Source organism: Mustela nivalis, assembly GCF_964662115.1.
Source record: "Mustela nivalis genome assembly, chromosome: 1".
NCBI classification, from domain to species: domain Eukaryota; kingdom Metazoa; phylum Chordata; class Mammalia; order Carnivora; family Mustelidae; genus Mustela; species Mustela nivalis.
The window spans coordinates 57950230-57968410 of NC_139020.1; the positions used below are offsets into that span (position 1 = coordinate 57950230).

At 41.5% G+C, this 18181-nt stretch overlaps 1 protein-coding gene across 26 annotated transcripts in view; it reads left to right on the forward strand.

Moving 5' to 3' along the window:
• PHLDB2 (pleckstrin homology like domain family B member 2) overlaps window positions 1–18181 on the forward strand; it is a 223047-nt gene that overhangs the window by 193654 nt on the left and 11212 nt on the right. For 15 of the 26 annotated variants that reach the window (XM_082729920.1, XM_082729924.1, XM_082729944.1 and 12 more), the window contains 4 exons: window positions 1133–1232; window positions 5008–5028; window positions 6989–7024; window positions 8539–8746. In XM_082729920.1, the coding sequence (XP_082586046.1) occupies window positions 1133–1232; window positions 5008–5028; window positions 6989–7024; window positions 8539–8746 (365 nt within the window). Of the gene's footprint in view, window positions 1–1132; window positions 1233–5007; window positions 5029–6988; window positions 7025–7664; window positions 8515–8538; window positions 8747–18181 lie in introns of those variants that run through there. The other 11 variants (XM_082729943.1, XM_082729927.1, XM_082729933.1 and 8 more) reach the window with 5 other exon arrangements.

The window sequence follows — 18181 nt, forward strand, 5'->3', positions numbered from 1 at the left end:
GTTGGCCAACATTGCAAAGGCTCTTAAATAAAATGCCAAATAATAAACCATTAAGTTTGCTTGTTGGGCAGACAGAGAACTATATTGCATTTTCTATCCTACTCAGAGGACGTACTGAATTGTACGTCCGGAACCAAAGAACCTGGGCCTGGGTATTTTCTACCATCACACAAGTGGTGGAGAGCATGCATTTACATGACAGATTCCCCATGACTGCCTCCCAGATCCGGAAATTGGAGGATATTAACTCTGGATTCCAGGAATAATAGCCACAAATATTTACTGAGAGCATTTCTGTGAGCCTGACCCTGCACTAAGCCCTTTATATGGATTGTTTCATTTTAAAATCTGGCAGCACTCTTCAGCCAAGGTACTCTGTATTATCCGCACTGTAGGTACGGACAAACTGAAGTGTGAAGAGACTAAGCAACTAGCCCAAGCGCTCTCAGCTGGTTAGCAGTGAAGCGGGACAATGAACCCCCGTGGTGTGACACTGGAGTCCTCACTCCTGTTTTGCTGACGTGTCCAGGGGGGTCACTGCAGAAAGAGGGGGAAGGGCAGATGAGAAAGAGGTTCTGAGTGAGCCAGGCTTTGGGGCCTTTCCCTTGCCTTCGATCAGAGTAACTTTGTTTGAATCTATTTTATAAACTGGGGTCCCTAATATATAGCACACTAAGATTTTCTATTTCGAAAGAGTACAATATTGAGTAGGTTTCTCCAGTGTTGAGGGGGAGCAGGACATTGGTACACTTGTAGCAAGTAGACCTCTTCTCTTCCTTGTGCATGATGTGCCTGCATTCCTGTCCCTGCACCTGCCCCCGGCTCCTTGTGCATGAAGAACTGAGTTGTCCTTTAAGGTGGTTTTGGACAGCGTTGCCCCACCTGTCTTCATTTTTGGAATTGCTTCCCCTGCAGAGATTGCTGTAATGTTGAGCCCACCGTGGGGCTCCTTAGAAGGGTCCGTGACCGGCCTTCGCCACTTAGTGTGAATTACAGGGACGCCTTCGTTCCTCCTTCCTACCGTCCCTGCCTACTGGGCTTACCCTGGAGTTTTGTAGGCAGGGATGTGGCCCTGTCCTGAAGGACCCTGTGGCGGCAGTTTGCCTGAAGTGTCTCCTCCCGGTTCTCACAGGCTCACCTGCCCCTGGGACAGAGCAACAGCTGTGGCAGCGTCCTCCCTCCCTCGCTGGCAACCATGACCAAAGACTTAGACTCTCGGAGGACGCTCAGAGGTACGTACCTATTCAATCACACATCGTGTCTGTGGGTAAGAACAGGGGTGGGGATCATTAGAGAGGGAACAACCAAAATCCTCAGTTTTATCCTTAACGAGTCTTCCTTGGGGAAGGATCTCTGTCGCCTTATTGTTGTACTAAGGTAACTTTTCCTATTATACATATGGCAGGCACCTTTTAAACATACCCACCGCACTTCCTCAATTCAATTGAATTCCCAAACCAGGAAGGCTCCTCGAGAATGACTAACCTTCCCATTCTGTAGGAAGAAAAGAGAGGTGGTGGAGATCCAGAGAGATCGCCAGTGGCCTTAACGAAGCCACGGATCTGGTCTGCGGGCTGGGCCACTATTCTGTTGCGACATATGCTAAAGAGTCATTGAGAGGACACACTAGTGGCCCAGGACCACATTCCCATTGGGCTTTTCATGGGGTCTGAGCCTTTCTTCTATGTGGTTGTCACGTTTCGTGACAACCTGGGCATCTTTTATTTCTTAGAAATAATACACTGCATTTGTCATGGAGTTGTCGAATAGTCTTTGTGGCGCTCGGAGAAGTTACTATAATGCATTTCCAGAGGTGAGCTTCTCATCGAGAGGATTAGAGTTGTGCCAACACAGTCATTTAGGTCAACAGTTTATATGGGCCCCAACTTTTGACCAGACGTGGTGCTAGAGACCAAGAATGCAAATAAATGACACAGTCCTCACCCCCTGAACATGCTTGAACTCTAGTGAGGAAGAAAGATACATAATAGATGATTTAAGGAGTCCTGAGTGGTTCAGTCAGTTAAGTATCTGCCTTCAGCTCAGGTCATGGTCCCAGAGTCCTGGGATCAAGCCCCATGTCAGGCTCCGTGCTTGGCGGGGAGTCTGCGTCCCCCTCTCCCTCTCCCCCTCTCATACTTTCTCTCTCTCTTGCTTTATCTCAAATAAATAAATAAAATCTTAAAAAAAAAAAAAAAAGATGATTTAAATGAAACGTGATACATGCCGTAATGGGGGCATGCCCAGGATATAAAGGGGGCTGCCGATGGAGTGGTGGCCATTTGGGCTCTAAATGCATTCACACATTAGTGGAATTGAAACCCTTCCCTCCAACCAGGCTGGAATTCAGTTCTGACTGCTCAGCCCTTCTGCCAGTGGTACCAGGGGATAAACACAGGTTTCTCGCCAAAAGAAAAAAAAAAGAAATATATATATATATACATATATGTTATGTATATATAATATATGGATTTGTATATATAAAATGTTTATATGTATGTTTTATATATATATATAAATATATATATATATGCATATATATATCTCTCACTTGAATGAGGTTTTTGAATCATCACCAGATGTGGTTTAAGAGTTCATAGAGCTGTAGTGTTCGTAAGAGAGGTTTATAATGCATGAATGGTTTACAGTGTTAACATGTGAATCAAATACAGTTGATTGAACTTCACTTTTATTTTCTTTGCTATAATTTCTTAAGCTAAAATATCTCTTATGATTTTTAAAGTTAAGATATCTCTTATGATTTATAAATAATAAACATAAGTGAGTCTTGATATTTTGGCTCTCGTTTATCATTGTTCACTTGTGGGTCAAGTCCATTTTCTGTTAAAGCATTTTTCTGTGATATTTATAGACTTTTTCAATGGGTTTTTTTCCACTGGCTGAAGACATCAGAGCTTGGATTGGCCACAAGACCACATTTTATGTCAAAAGTTATTTCTTAAGGAGTAATAAAAACCAGACCTTTATACTAACCAGAGAGATTTGCGAATTCAAGAGCTATTAAGATTATCGTGTAAGAAGATTCTTAATGAGAATTTTGGTGAAACCAAAGGATGCTTGATCTTTATTTTTCTAATCTCCTTTTGCCCAACAAAGAATGGGAATCCCCATACTGGGTTTATAGAGGAAATGTGAGCCAATTCCATTAAGGCCCCATTAAGGATGAACTCCGCAAAATCCATTGACTCAGCTATCTTTCTGCTCTGGTCCTTCACCGATGTGCTTTCCTTTTGTGTATCTGGGAAGACTGCGGCTGCATTCTTTCCTGCTACAGCTCTCCAGCGGGGTTCTTCTTCAAGAATTTCATGTGGTGCTGATGGGGCAACTTCTGAGGAAATCGAGAACCATCCTGTGTGTGTTGGTCCCAGCAGAGGTGATGTGTCTTGTGAAGCCAGAGGAAGAGGGGCAGGGAGTGCAGTTCTCAGAGCCACAACAGACCAGAAAATTGGCAGAATTTTCTCCTAAGCCCCTACAGGTGGCCCATCCCCAGGAGGGATGAATCATTATTGCATTTAGAATTATTTCACTAACACAGTTTTGGCTTCACTAAAATGGCAAAGGCAAGTAAAAGTCCATGGTTTTGAAAAAACTGGACCCAACGTGTTTTCATTAACTCAGATGTAATAGATCTTACCATTTTGGGGGGAGTTACACAATTAACATAAGTGAACTATTTTTTTTTTTTTTTTTTTTTTGCTGCTTGTTCATAATGGATACATCAAGAACAATGGTGTAAGTAACAGCCCTCCTTCCATCAGCTCTGTTTTCCTAGAAAAAAGATCTCTGAGAGCAGAGTTTAAAGCAGAGAGCCCAGGAGCTCAGCTCTTAAAGTTGTAATGCTTATTGGCTTTTGTACCACTTGTGAAATGTTCCTTTGTAAGCTCTCAAATGAATGAAATCTTTGTCCTTTTGTTTTCTGTTAAACGCAGGAAAGTCCAAGAAAGGTATGACAAACCTCCTCGCTTGGTGTTTTTTTTGTTTTCAGCAACTAGTGAAAGGTCATTGTTAAGTCATCTTTAAGAAATGATCGGATTTGAAACTGTAAAATAGTGCATTTTTAGCCAAAGGATCATACATTTTATACAATAGAGAAAAATTGCTGCACGTTTGCTAGAAACCCAATCCTGAGGGCAGCTGCTGTTCACTCAGAGGGGCAGCTGCAGGAGCCCCTTTGTTTTTATTACAAGGTCAGACCCTGCAGGAAATGGGGGCGGAGGGGGGGGATTGTTTTGCAAGACTCAGAATCTAGATAAAGATCAGAGTGGGCATTGTCAAGTATGTAGGCTAAGTGTAAAACAGGAGGCTTCTTCTTTCTAAAGAGCAGGTATAAATAAGCCCGCTACAAGGGAGGAGGGAAGGATTTAGGACGCTCCTACTTATTTATTCCATTTATGCCCATTGTAGAACACCGACCTGGAGGAGTGAAGACCAGTTTGCGTGACTGGCTTGCATAAATGAGATGCTTATGACTGGGACAGGGTGGCAGAGATGCAGGGTGTCAGAGGACGCCCTGGTTATAGAAAATTTGAGGGACTGTGCTTTGAATAACTGAATGGCATTTGATAAATCCTAGCTCTTAAAAACTATGTGCTGCTGTCTGCCGAGGAAAAAGAACTGTTTTATCACTATGATCTCATTTTTATTCTCCCTGTTTTCTGGTTGGCGAATATGTGTGAAAGATGTTTCATTCCAAACGTTATTGACTAACCGTATGCATGTATCTGAAACTTATTATTATTTTTTAACTTCCCAGGTTCCTCTGTAAACTCAGATGGAATCTGGAAGTGTGAACATCCATCTTGCCTTCTTAATCTGGTGTTGTGACTAACACTGCCGAGGATGGCATGTTGAACGTGTCTGTTTTCCTGGTCCCCCGTCATCCTTTTTGATCTTGTCTCTTTCTCCCTTTCTCCGTCTTCCCCCTTCTTCGTCCGCGACTCCTGACTCATCCTGTACCTTCATCTTCTGGCTGTGGACTATGGTTAGGAAGAATGAATTTCTCAGCAGGTGAGCTACACTAGGCTAATTTGTCAGAAAGACAGATTAATTTTATCCTCTTAAACCCAGATTATAACCTTAAATCATCTCATTTTCTCTATTAAGCCCAAATAACTATTTAAAGTATACGACACGGGTGCCTGGGTGGTTCAGTCAGTTAAGTGTCCAACTCTTGACGTCGACTCAGGTCATGATCCCAGGGCTGCGGGATCAAGCTCTGTGTTGGGCTTGCACGGGGCTTGGAATCTGCTTAGATTCTCTCCCTCTTCCTCTGCTCCACTCCCCTTTAAAAAAAAAAAAAAAAAAAAGGAAGGAAACAACACACATTTGGAAGATATTGGCAACACTGTATATCCCACAGTGGCACAATAGTTAAGTCACAAAGGAGTTTTCAGGTGTAATTAGCCAGAATTCATAGATAGGCGAGAATAGGAATGAGAAATGGGCCTTGCACGTCCTCTCTCCTGGCTCTCTTGGACAGTGACGAGACTTGAGTTGGTTTGGGTTCCTTGCATGGGCTCTGCTGAGAGCCGAGCCTCAGACACTGTCAGCTCTCCCATTATAAACCTTATAACTTCCCTCCAGTGGCTATTTCTGCCTGGGTAGACAGGATGTAGAGCCTTTACAAGGCCTTCTTTGCTTTCTAGTTGCTGTCCCACTGCTGAATGTTATTCTTGCTACATAATTTAAAAACAAAAACAAAAACAACCAAGTAGTCTCAGGGTTTGGGAAAGTCTCATTTTTCCCAGTGCACTTAACTTCGCCCCCCACCCCCACCCCAGATAGTAGATATTCCACTTCCTTATTTAGCCACCGCCGAAACTGGAATTTATGGATGAGAAAATGGATTGACCCAGCAGCTCTTTAGTTCATGACCTCCCCATACTAAATAAATGGGGATCATGTGGTGACCAGGACACCTGAGTCCCTCTCCCCGGGATAGCTTGCCCCTGTTCTGGGTTTACCTAGCTGCACGAGCACTTCTTGGACCTCCCACCAAGGGTCCTCATTTGGTCCTGTTGCTCTCCTGGGATGTTTCCTCCATTAAAAGTCTCTGTACCTTCGGACAAGCAGGCCAGAGCCTGGGTCCCAAAGCCAGCTCTTTGGAATCATACAGGTGCAAGTCCAGAATCACAGGGAAGAGGTCCAGGTCTTTATTTGTGATTGCAGAAGTAACTGAATTTTTTGAAGTTCAGGAGGGAGGAGGCTAAGTAAGCCAGGTGGTCGCTGAATTCACTGTGATTATTAGTAGAGGGTTGCCAGGTGGGAGAAATGAGCCTGTCCCTGAGGTAGAACATTTCCACTCACCCTGGAAACAAAATTCCTGTGCCAGGAAATACATGCTCATCATTAGCACATTACTTCACTTAAATCTAAGGCACTCGCTCATCCTACCACCAGAAGGGTGGAAGGTTCTCTCAAGCATAGAGCCCAACTCCAATGAATAATGGGGCAACCTGGAGGATTTGTGTTCACAACCCTTAGTGTGCTGCACATAGCCACACGGCTGGCCCTTGTGCCCACATCTGACATCTTTGAGTCATTTTAGTGTGCTCTTTCTTCACCTGAGGGTCATAAGTTCATTTTCTTATTTGCAATACTTTTGGAGGAAAAAAAAAATAGTGGGTGATCCGAGGATCAGGACCCGCCATCTTCTCTGCTCCTCCAAGAGGGTGTTTGTGGCATCATAGGGATTCGCCTTTCCTCATGTCAGTGCCAAGGAGATAATTCTCGTATGTTTTCAATTCCGTGACTGTCTTTTAGGGAATTGGTTTTCATACAACTGCTAGAAAGTGGCTTCCATGATGTCAGTGCCAACGTCCACGTTTTCTTTGCCAGTAAGGCTTTTTTGAAAGCATTAGGAAAGATAACATGCGTGACTTTTTCAAATAATTTCTGGTATTGTTTTTTGTTTGTTTGTTTGTTTTTGTCCCTCTCCTTTTCATAATAACTGGAAACAATTTAAAAGGAGCGATTAGTAATTCCAAAAATTCAAGTATCAAAGGTAAATATCTGAGTAATGATTTTTTTTTTTTAAAGGCACAGGCTCCACGCTTATGAATGCACCGGCTTCACTTACTGCTCCCCACGTTAATCACTATGACTGATGGCCTTCTATCTGTAGTGTCATGCTGTGCTGTCTTGTGTTGCATCTTCCCTTTGCTGAGTGATATGTGGCTCTTGTGTGTGTATTTGTAATATCTAATTACAACTTATATTAAGGAAGGTTATTTCCCCAGAAACGCCCTCATCTGAACTAACATATTTGCACTTTGATATTTAAAACAACTCCAGGCAAACTCCCTGTGGAACTAAAATCATTTTACAGAAATGTATCCGATGCTTTGTTAAATCCTCACGGATGTGGCTTCTGGTTTTTTGACATTTTTCATTACCAATTAAAAGCCTCTGCAAGGGTAGGGAGAGCACAAGGAAAGAGGCAAAATTCAAATGGTCCAATCATTAACTCTTAATGGATCTGGTAGTAAATTTGATGAGGGAGAAAGGGGTGGGAACCTACTGTTGGCTAGAGAAACATGTTTTTAATGCATTGAGGAATTGGTTTATCACTTCAATGTCTGTGTCCTGCCTGTATGGTACACAGAGAAAGGAAGAATAATTTAACTTTCATTGCCCCAAATCAGCCACTAGCAAGCAAGCCAGAGCAACAACACGAAGTAAAGCCAGTGATCTAACAGGCCAGTTGAGCAAGTACCAAGGTAAGGAGAAAGCCTGGGACTGAGAGCACTTTGGCTGCTCTTGATGTGAGTTCTACATTGTCCTATGGTTGGCCAGCACTAGCTGGCTGAGGGCTGACGGCAAAGGCAGAAAAACAAGAGAGCTCTGTATATGGTAATTAGGAGGGGTGTGCCAATTGGGAGAATTGTTTTAAATCATTGGCTGTGGATGTTTTAAATAATGAGCAGGCAAGGAAAATTGAAAAAAAGAGTAAGAAAAATGTGCAGTTTGGATTTTTACCAGATTAAAAGTGTTAGTGGTAATATGAGTGAGATACAAGTTTCTTAAATCCTGTACCTCGATGGTCCGCCTGCTGTTTTATGACCAGATGGAGTGTTCCATAAATTTGAATACCATTGAGGAAGTGACTGTCCTAAGACCACACTATTGCTTGTCACCAGGAGTCATCTGGCTTCCCTTGAACCCAGCTACTTTTAGAAGATACAGGGCCTTTCATTGTGTTTCTGTTCTGGTTTGGTTTGCCTGTTTGTGTGTGTGTGTGTGTGTGTGTGTGTGTGTGTGTGGTTATATTCTCAGTCGCGCTGAGATGTGGGAATGGCAAAGGAGAATGTGAGATGATCCACTGACGGAAAAGATCACGCCCAAGACCACCTCGCTTGCACTGAGCATGATGCTGTGTCTTTGATCTTCTTGGCTTCAAAACAAATTAGACCAAAGTCCAAGTTTTGTACGCAGATGTTTTGGGTTGCTGGTTTGAGTCTCAGAAGATCTGAGACTAGAAGATGAGGCATACTAACATATTTATGGCTCTTTCCTTAGGGTATAATCACCAACAGATGAGTGAAGGACAAAGGCAGAAATCTTCTGACTTTTACAACCGCACAGCCTCTGAATCGAATGTCTACTTGAACAGTTTCCACTACCCCGACCACAGCTACAAGGACCAGGCCTTTGACACGCTGAGCCTAGACAGCTCCGACAGCATGGAAACCAGCATCTCTGCCTGCTCACCTGACAATATCTCTAGGTAAGATGTATTCATTGTTGGGGCTTCCAGTTTAGAAAAGCACCTGCTGGTCTCATAAAGTAAAGGCATCAGTGTGGAACAACATGTATGTACAAGCCCAGATTTCTGAGACATAGTCTATGGGGCGGAAGAGGGTTGAGTGTCATGGCAGCCTTTGAAAGTAATTTCCTTGTATCCTGTGTGGCTTAACCTGTCAGACATCATATAATCCGTTTTTCTCCTTTACTCTCTTTCTTTACATTTGAGTTCACGTGTATACTGTGCTTCAAAATTTACTTGCCTCTGTTGGTTGATTCCAAGACTCATTAAGACTCCTTTTGATTGAATAAAGAAATCCGACAGTATAGTAAGAACTTCGAAGGATTTCTTACATGTCTGTTTCATTAAGAGGAAGGGTTTAGAACTGTTCCACATATTAAAATTTTGGTAAGGATTTAATCATTCCCATCCGTATTCATACTTTGAGGCAAGCAAAGATGGTCTTATGGAATTTGGGCTAAAAACACATCTAAAATATAGATCTGGTCCTAGTACTCTGCCCCTTCAAAAACCACTCCCCTTTGAGTAAAGTCACGTCCTAGAACCTGCATTCTGGATCCATCCCAACTTGCCCTTCACTCTCTCCTCCTGACATGCCTCACAGGGCTTCTTATTAATTGAGAGGATTATAAATACTCAAATCTCTGTGCCTTTGACCATATTGGTCCCAGGCCTGGAATCAATTAGTTTATTCACTCCTTGATTTACAGGCTCCTTCATTAATTCCACGAATACTAATGGAGTGCTCTAGAGTCAACAGTGGGCTGGCGTTGGGTCATGCTAGCTGGCAAGTGCCAGATGTGCATATTTTCACCTGTGTGTGATCAGTGATGTCATGTTGGTAGTTTGAAATTGACCATGGTGGGAGTATATACTCCACATAAATGGACATTTGCTATATGTCAAGGTTTTCATTTCCCTCCAGAGATCTGATTTACCAGCATGACACTGTCTACCATCAATTTATCCTTCCATTTGTGTATTCACTCAATTCCATACTTACTGAGCACCAGTAGTGTCTGACTTTGTAAATATCTTTACCATCCCCATCCCTCTGCTCCCGTCTGAGCCTGGAGAGACTTTCCTTATCTGTTAGGCTTAAACTTAGGTTGGAAACGCAGGAAAAGCTCTCCTTTAAGGCCTTATCCTTCTGTGTTCCACTGCACTTGACTCTTTTTTCTATTATATCACTGATCACATGGCCGTATAAAATTTTCTCTTCAGTAATTAATTGGTGAATTCCTCAATGTCAAGGAGGCTGGCTGATTATCTTTTGATTTCTATACCCAGCAGAGATCTTAGCAGATGGTAGGTATTCAGTAAGTGTTGTCTGAGTAAATACCTCAGGATACAGTAAAATGGCCATATTTTCAATTTTGTTATTTTTAAAATTTTTGTTTGGTCTATTTTATTTTATTTTATTTTTTTTTTAAGATTTTATTTGTTTATTTGAGAGAGAGAAATCACAAGTAGATGGAGAGGCAGGCAGAGAGAGAGAGAGGGAAGCAGGCTCCCTGCTGAGCAGAGAGCCCGATGCGGGACTCGATCCCAGAACCCTGAGACCATGACCTGAGCTGAAGGCAGCGGCTTAATCCACTGAGCCACCCAGGTGCCCTGTTTGGTCTATTTTAATTGGCTGAATTGTTCACTCATTGATTTATAGGCTCCTTCATTCATTCATTCTGCGAATACTAATACTATGATTTCAACCTAAGAAACATCCAATATTCAGTAAATGTTAATTGAGCACTTAGGTGTTCCAAATGCAAACGTCTAGTTGGGTCATTGCCATTAACAAACTTCCCTCTGTTGGACTGAAGCTGCAGGCTGGAAGCAGGAGTGCTTGTACTCCTTGGGCAATGATCATGCTCCTTGAAGCAGATCACAGATCTTCGTCCTGATTTACTTGCTAAACTGTAAAATGGAGGGGTCGTTTCTTGAACACAAGGCAATGATTAATTTTTAAACATTTTGATGGAAAATTACCATCCTGTAAATATAATTTAGTTCTTTATTTGAATAATTTGCTCTCCCCTCACCTATAAGAAGAGAATGACAGAGAGAGAGGGAAAGTAATATCAACAAAATGTACTTAGCTTTGGGTTATTTCATGTTTCACAAATGAAGTGAATATGAGACTTAACTGTAACCAGACACTATAGCCAGAAAATGTTGGCTATAGTGGGGAAATATATATATATATATAGGGTTGGGGAAAAGGAGAAGAAGGCAGATGTTACATTCTGTGGTAAATAAAGTATACAGTGTATTTTCTTTTGGCATTAATGGGTAAAACATTAATATTATTGGATATACCCTATCAGAGAAGGAAAGGAGTCTCTGGGGAAAAATATTAAAGCAACAATAAGAATTGTATTGCTGCTGCTTGTCACATGGGAATGACCTAAATTGAAAGAGGAGATTATGTAATGATAAAGAATAGGGCTTTGGGGGGCTCAGTCGGTTAAGCATCTGGCTCTTGGTTTTAGCTGTGGTCATGATCTCCAGGTCGTGAGATCAAGCCCTCCCATCAGCTCCATGCTCAGTAGGGAGTCTGCTTGAGATTCTCTTTCCCTGCCTAAAAATAAATAAGTAAATCTTAAAAAAAAAAAAAAGAGTAAAGCTTTTTGGGAGCTGCCATTATTATTTCAGGTTAGAAGGATTAGTGCTTCATGTTATTCAATATTAAAAGATGCAATAGCTTACTTTTTAAAAATTTTCACCTGACTACATTGGGGGAGACGCTTGAGCGTGTGGAAGGGGTGGACATCAAACCAGCTGGCACTGGAGATGCTCTGGTGACACCTGCTGTCCTGCACTTGTCCAAGCCAGGCCAGTATGTGCTCAGAACAGAAAGCCTAGAATATTGAGCAATTATTCATAAATGACAGTAAACTGATCAGATGTGGTGCTTTCTGTATAACAAGACACAAACAAACTCAGCCACCCAGCAACTATGATAGCTTGGTGACAAGAGGTATAAAAGTGGGCATTAAGAGCAAGAACCCAGGGCGCCTGGGTGGCTCAGTGGGTTAAGCCTCTGCCTTCGGCTCAGGTCATGATCTCAGGGTCCTGGGATCGAGCCCCACATAGGGCTTTGTGCTCAGCGGGGAGCCTGCTTCCCCCTCCCCACTGTCTGTCTCTCTGCATACTTGTGATCTCTGTCAAATAAATAAATAAAATCTTAAAAAAAAAAAAAGCAAGAGCCCAGATTCCCAACATCAGAGGGACACCCATGTATCGGGGGCATTTGGTACTTAGTTGATATTTTGGAAACAGTTGACTATTTCCCCTCTTCCCAAATAATTGTGAACATTTTGTACCAATACTTCTTTGTTGAAATCCTGATAGCTTAACCCTTTATTTACCTGTGTTTTTAAGATTTTGTTTGTGTATTTGAGAAAGCATGCAGGGAGGGGCAGAAGGGCAGGGAGGAAGAATCTCAAGCAGACTCTGCACTGAGCGCCAAGCCCGACGTGGGGCTCGATCCCACAACCTCGAGATCATGACCTGAGCCAAAACCAAGAGTCAGATGCCAAAACGACTGAGCCACCCACGTACCCCTATTTATCTATTTTTGAGCCGTCTGTAGTAGAGAAATACACTCTAAGCATTTGCCTGTCTCGGCATTTTTCCACTCTCTGCCTCTTCCTCCCCTCCAAAAATGGAAAGTAAATATTCATCCCTTCAAATGATCACTCCACACCTCTCATATTTAGCAGCAGGGAGCAGCAGCAGTGCAACAATGGGTACAGGAAATTACCCAAAAAGGATCCGCTTTAATTATAATTACCAAGCATTACGACTTCGGATCTGCACACTTAAGCACTGTGACAGGGCAAGAACTGAATTTATTTTTATTTGTTTGCCCTGTTGGTTTTTCTTAAAATGGTTCCCCAAGGTAGAGAATGAGAATGGTTCTGCTAAATACACCGAGAGAAGAGGACAGCATCACCGTGGAGCCCTCCTCCTGGCAGGTGGTTACCCAGGACCACAGTCAGTTTGTATCCTTAGTTCACGCAGACCTGCCCTAGGGGTGCTAGCCGTCACAGATACCCAGTCATCACAGCCAGAAATTACCAATAGTATGTATTTCATTTGGCTGTCTGACCCGCTGAATGTCAAAAAGAAAGTCAAAGCCAAAGTAGAGATACCTGTCAAAGGCTTAGTATAAAAGGGAGAGGGAGGGAAACAGACATTTGGCTTCTGTACCACCATCTACTTTTAAAAAGTTCATGCTATCCTGGGGTGCCTGCGTGGCTCAGTCGTTAAGCGTCTCCCTTCTGCTCAGGTCATGATCTCAAGGTTCTGAGATCAAGCCCCGGGTCGCGCTTCCTGCTCTGTGGGAAGCGTGCTTCTCCCTCTCCCACTCCCCCTGCTTGTGCTCTCTCTCTCTCGTTGTCTCTCTGTTGAATAAATAAATAAAATCTTTAAAAAAAAAATTCATGCTATCCTAAGGTAAGCTTGTATCCACTGTTAGGTGGGAAATAATGTGATAAACATCAGGCAAATGGGTAATCAGAAACTAATGTTTGGAATTTATGACAACACATCCTTAATAAGAACTTCTTAAAGTCAGGTAGCAAGAGGAAGAAGAGACTAACACATCTTCTCTTGGTGAGATTTGCTAAAGCTATGTATTAAAATACCCTGAAATGATATGTATGTTAAAGAGGCAATTCCATGCTGAAATTCTAAGGACAGAAGCCTGGTCTTGTGGTTTATTATGTCACAAGAAGCCATTTGTAGAATTACAGAATTACTCAGAACTGTGGGTACATTGGCCCTTTGCTTTTTGCTGAGACATCATTTTTGTGTCTACTAGAAAGTTACTTGAGTCAGACAGTATGTTTGCTTTTTCAGCATCATGACTTACACCCTAAACAAACAAAAAGCTAAGAAAACAGATCCTGGGTTATAGAAAAACGGCAGTGGGGAGTCCATTCTGCATAAAACCTCTCTTCTGCTGAAATTACTGACTTGGCCTAGACCGTGCAGTGTTCTGCTCACTGCCTACAATGATATGTTATTATCACAATTGCTATTACTAATTTGCCAAGCCCTGACCTTGCCCTCATACTTGGAGAAAATGTTGGGGGAACTTGATCCTTCATTGTAGCTTAAATGCCAGCACTGTGCATGTGGGGCAGGGCACAAGACCGGTCATGGAGTTGAGGGCAGTCTGTGGCCGAACTTGGGTCTAAGGGATGCTTTCATCTGAATTTGAGATGCTTCAGATTTCTTCACATTAGGCAAAAGTTTGTATTCTGCTTTTTACCCTAGAGAGTCAACAAACAGTGTCTGCATTTTATTCTAGGGCGTTCTTTGAGAATAGATGCAGAAAACCAAAGTGATTTGGGGTGGGGGGCGGTGAGAGGCAGCCAAGCGCCAAAGGAACCAGATGTGTCAAACCATGTGAGAAATGGTTAGGAAGGGTTGGAGGGCTTGTTATGTTTTTGTAATATTCAAGGAGCTACTGGACAGAGGAAGGCTAGATGTTTTATGAGGAGTAATAATTTGTTGAAGCTGAGAAGATTAATTGAAAAGAAATATTCTGGAATACTGGCTCTTCTTTTTTTTTTTTTTTTTTTTTTTAAGATTTTATTTATTTACTTGAGAAAGAGAGAGAGAAAAGGAGCAGAGGTAGGAGCAGGGAGAGAGGGAGAAGCAGACTTTCTGCCAAGCAGGGATCCCTACGAGATGTGGGGCTCAGTCCCAGGACTCTGAATCATGACCCAGGCCAAAGGCAGCGGCTTAACCAACTGAGCCACCCACGTGCTCCCAGCTCCATGTAGTGGCAATACTGGTGCACTGATGGCCGTCTTGGAAAAGTTTTATGTGTCTTTGTGGAGAATTTTATTTAGCCCTCATTAGTTCTGTTCTATTTTGCTTTGCTTATTTTTTGTATGCCATTGTTCTTTGCTTTTCTTCTTAAATTTGTTTCTGTCTTTACCTTTGCCTATGAAGTGAATATTCTAAAAAGCCCTAAAAATCTTATATTTGCTATTTAGATTCCTTTACCCTTGGTGAAAGTTTTGTTTTTCTTTATGAATATGGTTTTTACCAAAGTTGGCCAGATACACAAAAAACCTTCAGTTGATAAAACAGCAGAACATGACTGAGTAGGAGAAGTCGCCAAACTAGTCATCTTTATATCGTTAATGGCCTGATGACTCAGTATCACCAGCATCCTTACGGCAGTCACATGCAAGATCAGAAATGTGTGCCTGCCCTTACGAAGGTCAGAAGTTGGAACAATGGAAAGAAACATGATTCCTCCTATAATGTGGATGCACTTGAGAAGACAAAGATGAGTGTTGTGTTCTAGGTAATGCAGCATCAAGCTTATCTTCAGGGACATCAGATTCTCCTTCTGCATGGCAAGTGCTCAGTATTTCACTTGCTGACATTGGTGTCTGCCATTGATCCTATGGTATGACCAGTCTAGATTTTTCCCTGCATTCCCATTGCAGCAGCCTCCTTTTCAGCATAGGCACAACCCTGAGGGGACAGAAAAGTAAAATGGCGGTGACAGAGTGTCAGAGCAGCAGGAGTTTTGCTAAATAAAAGTGGTTTACCTGTCAAGGAAATATTAACATCAAAAATAGCAAAAGTGGGGCTATAGAGAATAAGTAGGTATCTGTGAATACAAAGTCTTTTTTTAACCAAATAACCAAAGAAGCTTTAAAGTATATAAAATGTAGCTTTAAAAAGTAGGTGACTTTAGGATTCTACAGGTTATGAACACTCAGGTGGTTAAGTGTTAACGTGTATCATTGTTTTCATGTATCAAATGTTTTCAGAAAATTGAGTTCCTTTGGAGCAAAAGTTAAGACATTTACGGAAATATCGCCAAATAAGCAAATTGAATATAATTGGCAGAAAATTAACTATAAATATTATAAAATAAATGGAAAACATCCTGAAAAATTCAAAAAAATGAACAAAAAGATTTAAAGAAGATAACTATTTGAAAACTTACCCCAGGATATGCCCAAATTATAGATTTATGAAAGACCATGGACTGAAAATATTTGTTTCTAACCAAGTTATATCCAACCCATTCCTCTGGATAGGTTTCAAGGAGCTCAAAGTCATACTTAGGCCAATAAATGGAAGCTAGATTTTGATTCAACTTATCAACATTCTAACAATGTTGTCTAAACAATGAAAGAAGGGATACAGTAAGTTTTTCTGTAATTAACAATGTTCAGGCACAAACTAGATGAAAAGATGAGTATGTTCTAGAAAGAACTAAAGGACAGATGGGGGTTAGACTATTGGTGAGTTTTTAAGACCTGAGACTTAGTGAAATTAAATTATTTATTTCCAAATTAGTAGGAGACATAAGACATAGACACCTGATGTCACAGACAACACAATCGAATATAAACATGATGCTGTGTGATTACAGGGCCTGATGTTTGTCTTTGGCTCTCTTAGCTGAGCTGATGAAGTGTGCCACTTAACATCTATGACCTTGATTGTTCTTGATAAAGAAGATACACATTCCTGTACAAATATTAAAGATTTTTTCTTTAATTCTTACTGGTTGAAAAGAACAGAACTTACCCTTTGTACCTCCCCCAACAGTTCATGGAAATGAACTGTTCTCTCTTTATCAGGAGAACACACCCAGCTAAAAATGGACTCAATGTAACCATGCAAAGTACAGAGATATTAGTTAAGCTTCTAAGGACACAGCAGTCCTAAGGCTGTCCCTTTCCTGGATGGATGCAATTTTTCTAAAAGACAATTTTTTAGAGTGGCTTTAGGTTCACAGCAAGATTGAAAAGAAGGTACAGAGAGTTTCCATATACTCCCTGCCCCCACACACGCACAGCCTCCCCCATTATCAACATCCCCCACCAGAGTGGTGCTTTTGTTACAAGTGATGAACATATATTGACACATTATTATCACCCAAAGTTACAACTGGGTTCACTTTTGATGTTATGCATTCTGTGGGTTTGCACAAATGTGCAACATCATATATTGATCATTATAGTGTCATAGGGAGGGTTTTCATTGCCCTGAAAATCCTCTGTGCTCGGCAGATTCATCCTCCCCATCCCCCCGCCACAGCCCACGCCACTTCAAACCACTGGCCACCACTAATCTTTTTTACTGTCTCCATGGTTTTGACTTTTCCAGAATGTCATCAAGTTGGAGTCAAACAGTAATTAGCCTTTTCAGATTGTCTTCTGTTACTTAGCAATATGCATTTAAGCTTCCTTCATGTCTCTCCATGGCTTGATAGCTCATTTCTTTCTTTTTTTTTTTTCTAAAGATTTTATTTATTTATTTGACAGAGAGAGAGATTACAAGTAGGCGGAGAGGCAGGCAGAGAGAGAGAGAGAGGAGGAAGCAGGCTCCCTGCTGAGCAGGGACTTGATCCCAGGACCCTGAGATCATGACCTGAGCCAAAGGCAGAGGCTTTAACCCACTGAGCCACCCAGGCGCCCCAGCTCATTTCTTTTTAATGCTAAATAATATTCCATTGTCTGGAAGTACTACAGTTTATTCATTTACCTGAAGGATAGCTTGGTTGCTTCCAAATTTTGGCAGTTAGGAATGAAGCTACTGTAAAACTGCTGCTACTGATTTTAAGATAAACCATATGTACTGTGTTACTGTGGTCATTTATCTCAGTAAAGGAATTTAGCCCTGTGTTTGAAACATTCTAGATTTGAGTTGTTCAACAGTATCACATGGGGAGAATATACTAAGCATTATCCTTTTCATTTTCAGAAAAATCAATTTTTATGTAAATGCATCTGGCATAAATCCCTACTGTGTGCCAGGTGATGGAAGATACAGGAACAAAAGTGTCTCTGTCCCCAAGAGAGTCTAGAAAACAAGCATTTATTAAATGCTTAATTTAATAAATTAGGAAACAACATTGGTTCTCTATGGCTGGACATCAGAGTAAGGAAGTTTTGACCTACGTCATGCCTTTTTTTCTAAAACACTCAAATTAAATGTAAGAGAAAAATAACATTTTTGGTTAGTGTTAATCACTTCCACATTCTTTTCTTTCTCTTTATTTACCCTAACTGTTCTTACAGCCTTTACTCCTTTTGGTTTTTTCCTTCACTCATCTGAAAGATGTCTTTCTCAAGATGTATTTCTTTTGAGGCTCTGGATTCCCTTCATGGAGGTTCCCTCATCGGTATGGTGGATGAGTATTATTGACAAAACTGCCACCACCCTTCTGTTGCAACTTTAAGAGGTTCTTGTGTGTGTGTGTGTGTGTGTTTAAATTGGCGTCATCATGTGAGAAAGAAAAGTCCCTGTGTGTGTGTGTGTGTGTGTGTGTGTGTATTTTTTTTTAAAGATTTACTTATTTATTTATTTGGCAGACAGAGATCATAAGGAGGCAGAAAGGAGGCAGAG